Source organism: Hippopotamus amphibius, chromosome 3 (assembly GCF_030028045.1).
Source record: "Hippopotamus amphibius kiboko isolate mHipAmp2 chromosome 3, mHipAmp2.hap2, whole genome shotgun sequence".
NCBI lineage: Eukaryota > Metazoa > Chordata > Mammalia > Artiodactyla > Hippopotamidae > Hippopotamus > Hippopotamus amphibius.
Window position 1 is genome coordinate 167315098 of NC_080188.1, and position 15618 is coordinate 167330715.

At 41.3% G+C, this 15618-nt stretch overlaps 2 protein-coding genes across 7 annotated transcripts in view; one reads left to right on the forward strand and one right to left on the reverse strand.

Moving 5' to 3' along the window:
* Window positions 1–2317, forward strand: part of NCF2 (neutrophil cytosolic factor 2) — a 28110-nt gene extending 25793 nt beyond the window's left edge. The window contains exon 15 of the mRNA XM_057727519.1: window positions 1807–2317. Coding sequence (XP_057583502.1) covers window positions 1807–1919 — 113 coding nt within the window. The 3' untranslated portion in view covers window positions 1920–2317. The remainder of the gene's footprint in view (window positions 1–1806) is intronic.
* Window positions 2318–3324: 1007 nt separating this feature from the next.
* SMG7 (SMG7 nonsense mediated mRNA decay factor) overlaps window positions 3325–15618 on the reverse strand; it is a 71653-nt gene continuing 59359 nt past the window's right edge. For 3 of the 6 annotated variants that reach the window (XM_057725766.1, XM_057725768.1, XM_057725767.1), the window contains 10 exons: window positions 14698–15124; window positions 12737–12881; window positions 11878–12260; window positions 10876–11247; window positions 9937–10086; window positions 7953–8033; window positions 7319–7478; window positions 6481–6651; window positions 6220–6362; window positions 3325–5702 (listed from right to left, as the gene is read on the reverse strand). In XM_057725766.1, the coding sequence (XP_057581749.1) occupies window positions 5589–5702; window positions 6220–6362; window positions 6481–6651; window positions 7319–7478; window positions 7953–8033; window positions 9937–10086; window positions 10876–11247; window positions 11878–12260; window positions 12737–12881; window positions 14698–15124 (2146 nt within the window). In that variant the 3' untranslated portion in view covers window positions 3325–5588. The remainder of the gene's footprint in view (window positions 5703–6219; window positions 6363–6480; window positions 6652–7318; window positions 7479–7952; window positions 8034–9936; window positions 10087–10875; window positions 11248–11877; window positions 12261–12736; window positions 12882–14697; window positions 15125–15618) is intronic. The other 3 variants (XM_057725769.1, XM_057725771.1, XM_057725770.1) reach the window with 3 other exon arrangements.

Below are 15618 nucleotides of genomic sequence, written 5' to 3' on the forward strand. Positions count from 1 at the left end.
TCAAATTTAAGTATGCCCATGCATCCTTTGTAGTTTGTTAAATAAAATTCCTTGGCCCTGCTCCAGAGATTCTGATTCAGGTCTGGTGTGGGGACCACTAATTTGCATTTTTAACAAGCTTCCAGGAGACGTAGGTCTGCTGACCACACTGAGGAGCACCTTTCTAACTCATGGTTTGACATAGCCTTACTTCTCTACCTGGAAACAAATAAGAGTCCCATCAAAAGCTTCATTCACATGGCTGAAATCTTGTGCATTAGCAATGCAAAGTAGTGAAAACTGAACACTACTATCAATTATAACGGGAAAATCCAATAGACTAAGAAACGAGAGCAGGAGATTTCAAAGTTAATGGGGTAAAGAGTAAGTATACGAGACTGTGGAAACTAACTCAAAATGTGAGTAATGAAAAACAGGGTGCACAATCAGTGCATATCTTCCGAAAGGGAGAATAGAAACTCAGTTGTAAGAGTTGGGTTTAACCCCCCATGCCATTTTTAAAGTGTCAGTATCAACCAACCAGCTAAATTGTCCAGTTTTTATTTTTGGTTTTTTTTGTTTTGTTTTTTGGGGGTGGGGATGAGGTAAAGATGAGCAAATGCTCTGAAAACCTTCTGGGTAGATATGGAGAGAAGGTGGTGTACTCTTTACTGGGATGTGTATAGAAGCCTAAGTCTGTTTAATTCAGGAAGTATCCATGTAATATTTTGAAACTTTATTATATACAACACTTACATAGAGAACAGAATTCAGCATACACATTGGGTGGGGCTGACGGGTGAGTTCAACTGCATTCAACAGTTATGAGATACTTTCATTCCAAAAGTTTCTCAAATTTTAAATGTGAATCACCCAGGGAACTTGTTAAAATGGATGCCGACTCGGGTTTGGGTGGGACCTGAGATTTTGCATTTCTAACATGCTCCCAGGATCCAGGACACACAAATGCTGGTTCCATGACTCACATTATAGGAGGAAGAATCAAGACAACAGTTTGCAATTAGAATTACCTTGGGTGAACTTTAGAAAAATCTGTGATGCCCAGCCCCACTCCACAGTAATTAAAGTTTCTGGGGACAGGATCCAAGGACCAGTGCTGCTGTAATGTCTGATGTAGAAGTCTTACATCCAAAGATGAACTTCTGAACTCGTTCTGTCATCTGGTAGATGGGCTTTGGAGTTCAGGTCATACATACCTAAGGGGTCTGATATTTATTGGCAGAATGACCTTATTAAACAAGTTATTAATCTTCCTTGATCTCCTTTTCCTTAATAAAATGGGGATATTATCTACAACTGAGTTATAAAGTCTGTGCCTGCCTGCACTTTTAAATCTCAAAATAGGCGCTATGAAAATTCTTACATTTTATAAACATGGACTGAACCCATCAGTAGCTCCAACTCTCAATTCGTTGATCATTAACTAGTGAACATTCATTAATATATCTAACCAATAGCATGTCCCTTCCTGTAATCAAAACAAAGATTTCCAACAAAGCTAAAACCCTATGTTAAAACAAAAATATCTAAAGATTCATTGTTCCATTTTTTTCACTTTCTTTGGTAACTCTCTGGAAAATCTAATTCATTCTGCATTTCACTCCTCCATTATGTCTAGACAGAAACCAATAATGAGATGGCTAAGTCCTATGTTGTTCCTACCTCCAATCACTTTCCAGTGCTGACTTTCCCGTTAGCACCATTGGAGGCGAAGAAGGACTGACAAAAGATCTGTGTGGAATATTCAGGTGAGGTAATTCTCCTATACTCATTTTAGAAGTCAATATATACTTTTCCTTTTATCAGTGAATGAAGAATGGCTGGAAGGGGAGTGCAAAGGGAAGATTGGCATTTTCCCCAAAGCTTTTGTTGAAGAACGTGCAACTACAGACTTGGAAAGCTCTCCTAGAGGAGTCTAGGATGTCTCATAACCTACAAAGTTGAAGGAGGGACTATCATTTGCAAGATTTGGCACACTTCTGCAGCACACTGTACAGAGACATCTGTTTGAAAGTATTCATTCATCTACTTTGCCCTGCTAAAATTTAACCTATTAGACAATGATGTGAGAATTTAAGTTGATTACCTTGGAGTAAGGGAGGGGGTGGTGGTTGGAAGTGTCTGGAAGGGCTTGAGGGGTGCTTCTAGGGTGCTGAGAATCTGTTTCTTGCTCTGAGTGCTGGCTACCTGATGTGTAGTTTGTGAAAATTCACTGAGCTGTACACTTATTATTGGTACACTTCTCTACATATGTGATGCCTCAATAAAAACCTTACAAAAGCAAGATACCCAGAGTGCAAGCCCAAGACCTAAGTGTAACCACCCCCATTCCTGCACCATTACTCTCACAGACTCCTGGGGCCTGACGTAACATTACAGGTGGTGTGTGTGGGATTCAAAAAGTCTTGTTGCTTAAACAGAAGGTAGACTGAATTATGTTACCCTGGAATACAGCTTTGAATTCCATAGAAAACTAAAATACTAGGACTACATCCCTTTGTGTGTTCTCAGGCAGGAACATTTGTTAAAAGTTCAATACTGAATGTATGCCACTAATAAATGAGATGAAAAGCAGCTGTGTTCAGGAAGCCAGTTGATTAGTACTATCCTACTACATAACATTTTATAATAAGTATTATAGTAGTATACATGATAGAATTCTATTGCTTTATTCTGGTTATCATTTAACCAAATGGCCCAGTTTTTCAGGGTTAACTTGGGTGAGAATTTCCATAAATACTAAAAACCTCGCCTTAATCCCCCTTACCTCTTGTAGAATACATGTGGCTTTGTTAACAATTTTTCAAGTGCGTAGGTGATTGTGAAAAGCAGTTAGGAAATGAAGTGCGGGCAGCTGGTGGGCGTGCACACACACACACTGAGCTGTGGCGCTGGCTCCTGACACACGGCCAACGCCCAGCAGGCTACCCCTGGAAATCTGGGTCATGATTTGAAGAAGAAACACAACTCCAAAGCAAAGAATACCAAAGACTACTGCTGCTCCTGACAGTTTATGGGGCCAGCAGGATAAACTACCTCTGAGTTGCCTTATTAAGGGTGACAATGAGAATAAAAATACTGGGTTGTTAATACCGTTGAATAAGCCATTCTTTAGTAAAAGAATTTTGAGTTTCTTTCTACCCATCCCTTTCCATAATCCTGCACTGGTTTGGACGTTACTAAAAGCAAAAATAACCCTGAAGCCTACTTGACTTTTGACCTTCTTTGCTTTCCCCTAGATGACTTGTGAGTAGTTTAAATTTTTGTTTTTTAAGTTGGATTTTCTTTTAGGATAGAAAAGAAACAATCTATACGCAGGTCTGGTTGGAGAGAACATGGTTTAATTAAAGGCAAAGCTGATTTCAGCAGCTGCAGGTCTTGCACAGACAGATCAAAACAAAAAACAAAAACAAAAATAAACACAAAAGAAAGTTTACTACACAAAACCAGTTTCTGATGAAGATTCTCCTCTCCCTCCTCATTACTCCACACTGAGGATGATAAGGCGAGGAACCCCGCCCCAAGAGTCAGAAAACATTCCAAACACCAAATTCTCATGCAGAAATGGGGCTGTCGATGGGACGTGGGCACTACGGGAGCAACACGGTGAACCTGGTCAGCTTGTCGAGGGTGCAAGAATCGGTGACAGTTCAAACACTGGAATGTTGCAGCTGCCTGAATGCAGAGCTCAAACACACAAAGTGGGTAAAGGCAGCAGGGAAGGAGGCTTGGGACGGAGGGAATGGGAGAAAGGTGGACACGGGGAAGGGACTGGAGAGAAGCACAAAGGGTTTCATATTGCCATTGGGTGGGGGACCTCACCCTTTGAGACCTTTCAAAAAAAAACAAAACAAACAAAAAAAACCCCAACACCATATCAAACTAAAAGAGCAATAACGTAAGCATACAGGACTCCAACCACTCCCGGAAGAGCAATCAGCATGAATCTCACCCCCTTTCACTGCTGGGGCTGCTCGGACTCCAGCGACGACGGGGGCTCCTGGATGTGCTTTGCTCTGCAGCTGTTTTTCAGCTCTTAAGTCCCACGCTAGCTCCACACACGCACACGCACCACCCCTCCCTTCCAGGCGAGCAGACGGGCATGTGCGCGCACACACGAACACTCACACACGCCTCCCAGAAAATAAACCCTACCACGAGCACAGCAAATGGACATTTAGATTGTTTCCATAATTTCCCCTTAAAATATTACTTTTCCAGGAAACGACTATCAGAAATGCTGTCCTTCTGTTTCTACAAAAGAAAATTTTCAGTCCTCTTTCCTTCTAATAAATATGAAATAAAAGTTTATTTTCCTTTCTTTTGCCTTTTCCAGGATGGACTTCGTTGTGTTTTCTTCTGTGCACGATGCACTCACGTCCGTGCTGCCTTGAATCTCACTCTGAAAGCGGAGGCTGGGAGACTGCAGCGGGGCAGGGGCCCGGCCCCTCGGTGGGCTACGCAGACGCTGCTGCTGCTTTCTTCCTCTTCAGACTGTCTTTTGGGCCCCAACTGCTGGACCCCATGCTGTTGCTTCTTGGCAAGATGTTGTACATGTCAGGAATAAAAACGATTTACTAGCACACAGCACAGGGTAGGAAATGGGTGGAGGTAGGGACAGGAGGAGATGGGTGGTAAGCAGGACGGGGGCAACCAACCAAACAGAAAAAAGCCACACTGAAAGCTTCGACCTGTGACAACGTGCCAGGCCATGAACGGACTAGCCTGCCTTCTGCGGGACTGCCTGCCACGCTGCTGTAAAATGCACGGGAATCAAGAACGTGCATTTAAAATCCTACAGCAAGTCGTCTGCTAGTCCAGCCCAGCACCACCGCCCACGCCGCATCCTCGACTGGGGCTCGAGCACCTACAGAGTGAAGGGCATTTCCTGCTGGAGTCTCCAGGCCAGAGGAGGGCCCACCAGAACCTTCTGAGTGTAGGTTGAGGCCTCGTCCTCGCCCTCATGGAACACTGCCACTGGCTGAAGAGGCCAGTTTCCCCATCCTGTCACCACCAGCCTCTCACAGGAGCAGTGGACGGGGCTTTCCCTGCTACACACTGACTAGAAGAAGCACATCCATGTATGGAAGAATTCAGTGTGATATCTTACTACTGAGAGTAATAACAATAATAAAAGATGTTCAGGAAAAATTTCAACTACATTCTCAGTCAGCAAAGCAATCATTAATGGATTCCTATTTTATTCCCCAAAGAGGAAAAAAAGGACTGAGAAGTTCCCATTGGCTTCTCCCACCTGCCTTCCCTTCTCAGCTTTCACTTCCCATGTGGCTGGGGACATGCACGATGGAGAAGGTGAGAGGCGGTGATATCAGATAACTGAGACAGACAGCAGTTCCTCTCTCCCTCCAGAAGGCCCCGGGGGGACGGAGAGTTCCTGATGGTTTTTCTTTTTGTTGCACTGTGGACATTTCGCGCACACTCAGCGGGCTGGTGGAACACTTACACCCTCTCAACAGCGAGAAACAGAAAAGAGGGCTGCCACCTGCAGGGGACTGTGTGGGCCAGTCCTGCAAACCCAACATGCCATGGTTTATGGAGCCTTCATTCCCAGGGTTGCCACTCTGGCCTCAGTGTGGAGGGTTCATGGTGCCTTGTCCCCGCTGCTGTTTCTGCTTCTGCTGCATTAACAGCTGCTCCAAAGCGGAAGGTCCAGGGTGCATCATGGAACTGGACCAGATAGACTGAAAAACAGCCCAGAGCTCGTCAGCAGAGGTCAAACACCTGGTTGTCTTAAAGGGATCTGTTTTTCAATCCCAGCCAAATATAAAGGCATATATGTCCCAAGATACCCAAACCCTAAAAAAAGCCAGCTAAAGTCTTTTTACTAAAAGTCAGCTCCATGTGAGACCAGAGCATTTACTAGAAAGGTTTCAGGCAAACGAAACATTTCTGAAATTAGATACCCTTCTTCTACTTGCTCAGAAAAGGCCTAAATAAAATATTCTGAGTTAGAATTTTCTTAATCTTAGAATCCAACTAAAACCTTCATGTCTGTCCCCCTGAGGATACTGCTCTATCACCAGTGAACTCACCAATTTAAAAAAAAAAAGCTACACAAGAATCTTATAAGGCAGACCATGCTTCTAGGACTTTGCTAGATATGTGCTATGAATCAATCCTAAGGGCCTCAGGAATAAGACTATTTACGTGAATGAAAGCAGAGACATCTCATGTGGGTCTTGTTTCTGATCCACTCACCTTCAGGCTTTCCATGAGGACAGCAGAAGAATCCTCCATGGATGGGCCATGGCCTGTCCAGGAGCCACTTGGAGTGCTGGCCTGATGCCAACTGCTCTCAGAGGATGCTGCTGAGAGATAATCAATGCCAAACCCACCCATGGCTAGGAATGAAGAGAAAATAATAATCAGAAGATGTTCTACCACTGCCAAATACCAAAAGCCAGGGAAGGGTAGAGTAAGTTACTTCACTTTTGCTAAGCAGTGAAGTCTGGCTCTCACCTGGCTTATCAGTTTTCCACCGATCTGCAGTTCTCCTATCCCTGTTATCTGGAGTCCCAATGGGTCCAAAATTGGAGAATGGGACAGAATTGTGGTTGTGTGTTGGAGGGGAACTTGGCAGGCTGCTTGGGTTGGAGGAATGAGGAGACTGGCTGGCTGGTGTTGAATGATCTATTAAATAACAGCAATGCAGGACATTAAATAGAGATGTTTCACAAACATACGGAGAACAAAGTTTCTGGTAGATCTGATCACTTAAATTCTGCTAAAAATAATCACAGGGTTTCAGGAGAAAGGCAAAAATACAGGCCCCAAAAGGGACTCTTGCCAGATGCACTAGTTTGTCTCACTGTACATATCTAAAACAAAACAGAAGACACTTTCATCAAATACATGCATTTTTTTGGTGTGCCTGTTTCAGATAAGTATACATGGTCTTCTCTATCAGAATAGAATTGCCTAACCTTAAAAATTACTATTAACTCTGGATTTTTAAAAGTGCAACTTTTCCTGCAAAGAATGAATATCTACAAATAAAACTAAAAAACAGCTGCAAACCTTAAGATAAAACTCATATTTTTCTCCCTTATAACTCTGCTCATTACTGAGGATGTAAAGCAGCTTTTTAAATGGCATTTATTATGTGAACCAGCTCATCAGCCTTTCTTCCCCTAGTTTCTTTCAGAAGTTATTTTAAAAACAAATAACAAATAACAACAGAATACAAACAAAACCCACCAAAACACTAATATATTTATAATTACAACCTCATACTATCTCTTAATTAACTTGAGTGAATGGGAAATGCAAGGTCTATAACTTAAAGATTAGTCAATACCTGAACTGGCAGGAAGGGATGGAGACCACGGAGTCCCTTCAAAAAGGGAGTACAATGATGTTTCTTGGGGGGCCACTGAGGGATTAAGTTCTGCTTTGGAGCTGGTTGTCAGGTTTTTCCCATATACCTCATTGAACACACTGTTATTTGGGTATCTTTCCTGAAAGACAATGACCACCAAGTTAAACTCATTCCAAAGAAAGAGACTTAAGAAAATGCAGTGTTCATACTCATGGATGCTTCTTTTAAGGCTTTCTTTGCAAGACAAACTTCTGAAGGCTTTTACTTCTGTTTCTTTCAGTGTTCCTGTGTAATTCATTTGCCCTTTACTTTCCCTCACCCTTTACTTTGCTCTATGTAAACCAACCAGGTTAAAAAGTGTGAATAATTTACTTGGTTGAACAATAGAGCCCTAAAGATTTTAATATTAATGAGAAGTTAAACAATCAAACTTATACTAGTCTCTAGCGTACCCTAATCAACGGGGCGGGGGATAAAATCAAATACCTGGAAAACACCAATATATTTAAGAGAAAGGAAAGAGAAAAACAATAGACAGTATTGAAATAGAACGGGAAAGAAAACACTAGCCCACAATAAAAGCACAAAGCAAGATACTTCACTGTTTACGCACCTGACTGAGAGAGAATCCGGTGAGGGACAGGAAAGAGGATGAATGTGACATTAGCTCTGAAGGCTTCTCCAATAAGGATTTCTTCACAGTCCCGGAAAAAAAAGGTAGTAAAATTATGTTTTTCATTTTCTTAATATTAATTTTAAGATACCATGCAACCAAAATAAAAGACCACAATTTAAGCATACTTGTTTGTACTCACCTATCTTATACAATTTAAGGTTTAGAAGACATAAATTCACCATGACACCAGCCAAGTGCCAGCTGTCACAGGTGAGTCAGACAGAACCTTCCTGCTCAGTACCTCTAACCTATCACAGAGATCCTGGCAGAGACCCTGGAAACTGGCAGTTTTGAGTGTTCACTAGGCAAGAACCTCAGGAATCCCTTTGTCAACAACTGCATTTAAAATATTCTCAAAACAAGATGCTGAACTGATCTGGCACTATCTTCTCCCTAAATTTTTAAAATACTGACATTAAGGACTTTTTAAAAAGCCTTTAAATCCTTTGACAACTGGTTTGGTTAGCATGGTTCCTAAGCAACTCTATCTGTGGTTATACATTAAAATAGTTGCTAAAGTCAAGTTACATTTATTGGCCCTAAGAAAGTTACCAGGAAAAAAAAGCTGAATCTCTGATGCTCACTGTGACTGAATTGTTGGTCAACAAAGCATTTATTAAACACCTACTACATGCAAGGCACTTGCGCACACACTACATCATTAATGATGTTAAAAAAAGCGCCCCCACCCCCACCCCGTTCCACCATCAGATTCATTTCTAACGGAAGAGGCAAGCACAACAGGAACTAAGGGATTAGGAAACAAGCATAGAGAGGCACTCCCCCTCAGTCCGCCAAGCCACCCCAGCAAAAAAAAAAAAAAAAAAAAGCAGCAAGAAAGGCAAACATGTAGAGTCAACAGTTTAGTAACAGGGCATTCCACAACCTCTAGGCACTGACACTGAACTAATATTATTTAAATGTCTGGGTGATCTTTTATTTCTGCTAATTTGGGGGGGGGGGGGATGGACTGAGAGGTGACCCCTCAGGAAAACTCTTAAGGGAACTTCAAGTGCCAGGACAGTTTCTGTCATGAGAGCCATGAAGCTTTTAGTTCTCCTAATACTAAGATCAATGCATTTTGATTTTTACCCCATGTTTATGGCAAAGAAACAGCAAGAAAGTGGAACTCAGAACTGTTTTATGTTTTATTAAGATGGCATGAAGGGAGGGGGAAAAAACCTCACAGCATACATCTTTCTTACAGTTGCCCCACCTTAGTAAAATATGTATGGAAACAATGACATCCTTTGAAATGCAGACTGGGTTATAGAAGGTTATTTTTAAAAGATACCAATAATCAATCTTTAGACTTTATGTCATTCTAGTTATTTATGTTTGTGTTCACTCATTTATGGTACGCCAACAATGTTTATAAATAGAGTCCTTTTCATTCTCACTCATTCTGTTTATGAATCTGGCTCTGAATTTAGATCAGGGCTCTTAGTTAACCAAACAAAAAGAACCACATACTGTTCAGTAAAATCAATCTGGAATTGTTTTATTCAGTAGAACATCTAGAACATTATTTCATTTCGTATTTTGAATACATGAGGAAAAATCTCACTGTTCCTAAGCAAGATTAAATGACACCTAAAATCCCTGGGTCCGGGTGGAAATGACACCTGAAAAGTAAGTTACTTTGCCCGCATCACATCCTGTGTGTGAGCAGCCGTGCAGGATGCTTTCTGGGTAACATACATAACAAAACTATAACGAAGATATGGGGAAATTATGGAGTCAGAAATATTTTGGTATGTTCTACTACCATTTGAAGGTTACTTTGGGTGATCCGGAAAAAAGTTTTTAAATTCTGTAAAAAAGGAAAGCCCTAGACAGAAGAAACCACCTATTCCAAGTGCTATAAAATCTCAGAAGAGAAGCTAGGGTTAGAGCAAGAAGAATTATGTCAAATACATACAAAGAGGCTTCGTCCAGGAAGAGAGGCGAGAGGTCCCAGCAGAGCTGGGTAAAGATCAGGAGGGTTAGAAAAAATCAGCTCTTCCTCTTCCTCCAAGGCAGCCAGACTCTTTAACAGGTCCGGAGGAAGCAGAGGGGAGCCTTTGGGGTCCTAGTGACAGAAAGGATCACAGTGAGATGCAATAACAGATGACAAAAGCACAAAGGAGTAGAAGCAACGATTAGGGGGGATGAAGGCAACGAAAGTCAGGGAGGAAGAAGTAATGAGCAGAGCGACAAGATTATGCAAAGAGGAAAAGGCCTGGAAACACCAAGGCAAAGTGACACAAGACAATGGTGGAGAAAGATCCAGACAACAGAAAGAAGCACAAATAGTGACAAACAGAGCAGAACATACAAGGTTAATGTGGGTAGTGAGATAAAGCAGCGGAGGAGCAAAGCAATGAGAATATCTTATGCGAACAAACAGAGAAACAGCTTTTTAAAAAAAGTTACAAACACATACATACCTGTTTCTCATGAATAAATAGGGCAAGGACAAGGAACTCCACTATCAAAGATAACTGGCTGACTTTGTTCCTCTCAGAAAGCAATTTGTTTAAATATGCAGTAAACCTATTTTTAAACTTAGATGATTCAGCCCAACTGAGAGGAGCTTTGTCTCAGAATTCTCTAACATGCTGTGTTAGAGATTTCTGCATATGATTTCTTTGCCAGATCATCACAGTTCAAAATCAGAAACAGAATTCTTCTGCGTCCCCAAATCAAGCATACTATGCAACTGTGAAGAGGAGACCAAGAGCTGCACGCGTTTGCTCAACAGCATTCTGTAGCGCTAATGAAGCAGAGTGACCTTTATAAACACCGACTTGAGAAGTTTAAAGGATATGCAGCCCCAGACCTCTCTCTGAAGTGCCTGGTGATAGGAAAGGACACACACCTCAAATGGCATCCTGGGCACAGGATCCTGCTCTGGACGGAAGACTCCGGGTGACCGTTTGCCCCTGCGGTCCATGCTGGCTTGCTGTGCCATCACAGCTCTGTTATCAGCCATGCTGTAGGAAGAATCCCAGTAGAATTCTGGGATCTTGACTTCTGAGGGATTATGGTTATATGGCTCCATGGGAAAAGGCTTCATTTTTTTCTCTAGAGGCTGCTGCTGCATTATAGGAGGCTGCAATGACGGCTCAAACAGTTTTATGGGGTCTTGGGTTTGAAGGTAGTAGGGCTGTTTCACAGGCATGATTTTCCCTAATGGGCCTTGAACCTGAGGGGGATTCCACAGCTGTTTGGAGGCATCTGCCTGTTGATACTAAAAAAGAGATGCCTGTCACCAAGATGAGGATAAAATGCAATGTTACTTAGTACTCAGGAATCACAGAATGATTTTACCACCAACAAAACTCTAGGCAATGCAGTTTTGTTTTATCTTTAGGTTTTTCAATACACAGAGCTTTCTGGGAACAGATTAAGGGCACTGAACTCATATTCTCTTTCAATTCCATCATTTAAGAGGTTTAATAAGTAAGTGTGTAAGCGTGGGTGGGCGCGCACGCATTTCTCCTTCTGCTTCAAGTGCCGTGGGACGACAATATGTAAGATTGGTACCATTAACATCTCATCAAGATTACGATTCTATTCCCCTTCTGTAGTTTAGGTTCAAATAAGGGAAATTATTTACAAAAAATCCTTTTCTATAAAGCTGTCAAGTAGTAGCAGCAAAGAATGGCAGTTAAGATCTACTGTCCTTTACCAAAGTAAAAAGAAAACCTGAACTTTCCTAAACAGCAAAGAGAAGACGTACGTGTTCCCATAATCATTACAACTCTAAGCAAGAAGTAGCTGAATGCTTAACTAGTATTTTTAATTAACCAAACACTGAATAATTTCAGCCTTCCCCTCTCCTTACTTCAGCTGGACAGTACACACAACTGAAACTTACCTGCTGGAATCCAGAGTGGTGAGGAGGGCTTTTCCCCAAAGCCGGCACAGCTTTTGTAGGGGACTGTTGTTGCTGAGCTAGAGCTTGAACCTGCAACTGACTTGTAGACTGTGCTGTTGGCTGAGCTGGTAAAGATGTAAGGGGTTGCTGGGAAGGTGGCTGTGGTTGTTGAGGTCCCTGGTTCATTGGCCCTGGTCCAGAGGGCCGTTGCTGGCTGTAAGGAATGTGGGACTGTTTCCCAGCTTGCACCTGGTTTCCTGCTGGAGAGTGAGCTGTAGGCTGAAGAAAGGTTCCTGGGACAGAAACACCAGCTGGGAAGGTGTAACCTGAGCCCATAGAAAATGCCACAGGAGGGGGGATAACATATGTTGGGGGCGGGAACCCTTCAAAATAGAAGAACATAGCTTTAGTTCTAAGGAAACTTAGGCAAAAGAAAGACAAAAATTAGTCATTTGGGGCTGGGGTGGAGAAGAGGTTTTCTAATAAATTATAGAAGACAGGGATCAACCATCAGGTAAGACTGATCAAGTGTCAACCTTTAACCTGATTTCAAGAATTAAATATAGACTACTGGCTGCTACTTCTATCCACTGAGGTAACTGGAAGGTCCTAAAGGAGGTTTCTTAGATGCCATGTTTAGTGACAGGAACTCCTTCATAATAAGCATGCAGTTATACATAAACTACAGAGAAATGGCTCAAAAATAATTTCATAAACATTAGGGAAAAGGGAACTTCCTTATACCTTTTAACATTATGGTTTAGTAATGTCACTCAGAGTCTAAAATTCCTCACTGGGTTAACAGAAACTCCTACACAGATGGAATTCAGCAGAAGAAATTACAAAGCATTATATTTACCTGGCCGGCTGGGAAGAGGAGGGAAGGCTCCAGGGTGATGAATGGGGATGAACTGGGAGTTACTTGCTTGACTTGGGGTTTGAGTTACAGGTGTTTTCCTGGCTTCAGACACTGGAGTCTTTCTTAATTCTGTCTGGGATTTTACCTGTGACCAACCAGAAGCAAAACTATCTATAATAATCTGAAACTCAAATGTGTCAGAAAGAAGCACGTACTTTAAGAAAGTATTTAAAATCCTACTATGTAAAAAAAAAAGCATATGTTGAAGATATTTCATTTCACGCATTAAAATGGGAAAATCAAATTATTTAATTGCCATAAAAACCTGTAAGGGCTTTAGTTTTACCTGTATAATTATTTTGCTTTCACAATAACATAAAAGTACGAAATATGGAAAAGACCTGAGAACTCATTTGTTTTACAAACGAGACACCTGATGCCAACAGGTTTGAAAAGCTGCTTATGATCTTAAGCCACTGTTATGGGTCCCAGGGCCCTGTATTCTCTAATTCATTAAGTAACGTACATGAATTATGAATTAATAATGACCACTGACCCACAGATGAGATACTTTTGGCCCTCAGTTTAACTTCATCTGGGCAGCTTTAAGGGTATTTGGTCAGGCATCCACTCTCCAACCTGTAACCCTACCACCCCCAGAATAGATAAGGATACTTTCAGCAGTAAGAAATGGGCCAGAGATCCTACACATGGAGCCAGAGAGAAGCAGGTGCCATGTGCACGGCTCCAGTAACATAAAGATGGGTAAAATGAGGGAAAACAGGGAGCATTTATAGAAAACAGGATGAGGTACAGAGGGCGGTGATATATTGACTACTGTCAGGTTTTCTTTAATCATCGATAGTCAGATTTAAAAGGGATGAGACTGGAAAAGAGATCTTATTTTCTGTCTGGACCTTTTTGGGAGGCAGTTTCAGAGTGTGGTGGCAGAGCAAACAGGAAATGCTGAGCTCGTCATCCCTGAAACACTGGTCCTTCAGCTTTATAGTTCTTTTGGTTTTTTCCTTGCCTTTCCCCAACACCTCTCACTCTCTCTGCGCCTTTCCTCAATTTCTACCCTGTTTTTCTCTCTGTTTCTCCCCCTACTGTTAATCTTAAAATGGAATTATGATGTTCTTATTTCTCCCTTTCTCCCCAAAAAAACTCTGTAAGGTAAATGCACTGCAGGTATTGTTTATTTGCAAGCAGCCTCCAAAAATGTAAGATTCCCCATGCCTACTATAAATAAATACATTTGCCCAAATGTATTAATGAATCAAATGGCTAAAAACATTAGTGGTGTTAATAAAACCAGCACAGAGTCAAGACCCTTTTCTGTTTGTATGAAAAAATCTGTATCTCTTTGGAAAGGTATATATATTTATATATTTTAAAAAGTCACAAAAAACTGAGCAATGTTTTATCTTTTCCCAGCAAGAGACTTGGATTCTTGCTTTATAAATTCCCATGAGCCAGGATAACAATGAAGTTATATAATGTTACTGGCTAGAGCAGGTGTAAGTGTCAAAGAAAACAGCCTCATCTTTTCCCAAGAATATATTTTATTTTGTATAGTGAATCTGAAAAACAAAAACCAAAAAACCTTTGTGTGAGCCTTAGTATACTCAGTTCTATGGGATCTATAAAAGACCCCAAATTTTCCACTACAGTATTAACAAATCACTATTATACTTTCCAAAGAAAATGTAATTCTTTGTGAAATTGATAGCTCTGCAACTGGTCATTTCCAGTGAGATTTTTTTTCATTCACATTATAGTTCCTGAGAGTTGATGGAGTACCCATCTACCATAGCTCTTTACATGACCTTACTATGAAGCCTTCTAGGAATGCACTGAAGCTTCCAGAATAGCCAATTTTCAAGGTTTTAGGAACAAAATGAAAAATCTTGCCTTTTGTGTGAGCCTTCCTCTACCTGCTTTATAGTTCAAATACAGCTTACCTGCACTGCCACATTCTGCTTTCCTGTTTCCTGTAACTTTTCTAAGGTGAATGTCTTGGTTTCTGTTTTCCTCTTGCTGTTGTCCTTCTTTCCATCATTCTTAGTTACAGTTATTCCTTTGCTATAGTCCCTTCTCACCTCTTTGGGAGGAAAACTTCTTCCCTGGTCTCTGTTCACTTCTCGTGGCTTAATGTTCTCTTTGAAGGTGACCATTGGTTTCTCTCCTGTGTCACAGCTGTTGCTTAGGTTTCGGCCTGTAGACAGCACTGATTTCAATCCTGGATTCCCATCTGCAGCCAGTGACTCTATGATGGTTGTTTCTTGCAGAATGAGGTTCTCTTTGGCTTCACTGGGGTCTTCCAGTATTAACTCTGGGATTTCTGTGATAAACAACAATTTCCCTACCTCATTTTCACACTGAATCAGCCTAAAAAAGTAAAAATAAATCCATATATGAAAAAAATATAAATCTAAAAAACAGTAACACTTGAACTGTGTATGGGTCCCACAGCCTTAAAATGTGGGAAACAGCAGGGTATAAAAGAGTAGGTTCAGGTAACATAAAAAGCAGTTATGTAGAAACTCAGGTTCTCATCGTCCCATCGAACACCACCATGACACATTCCCATGCCCTTTGAACGTTTTCTAATAAGTATAGCTACATTCACTCAGCATGTTTGAAGCACAAGACACTAGATTAGGCCCTTGAAGTAGCTATAATTCCTAATTTATAGGTGTGAAAACTGAAGCTCAGAGGTATTAAGTTTATTCAAACATGCAACCATGTGAGTGCTTACAGTATATGAACATGAATACAAAAATGAATATGAAATAGTTACTGACTTTGGGAAGGTTATAATCAACTACAGAGATCCTAATGACACACACCTGGGGAAGTGGCAGAACTAGACAATGAATTCA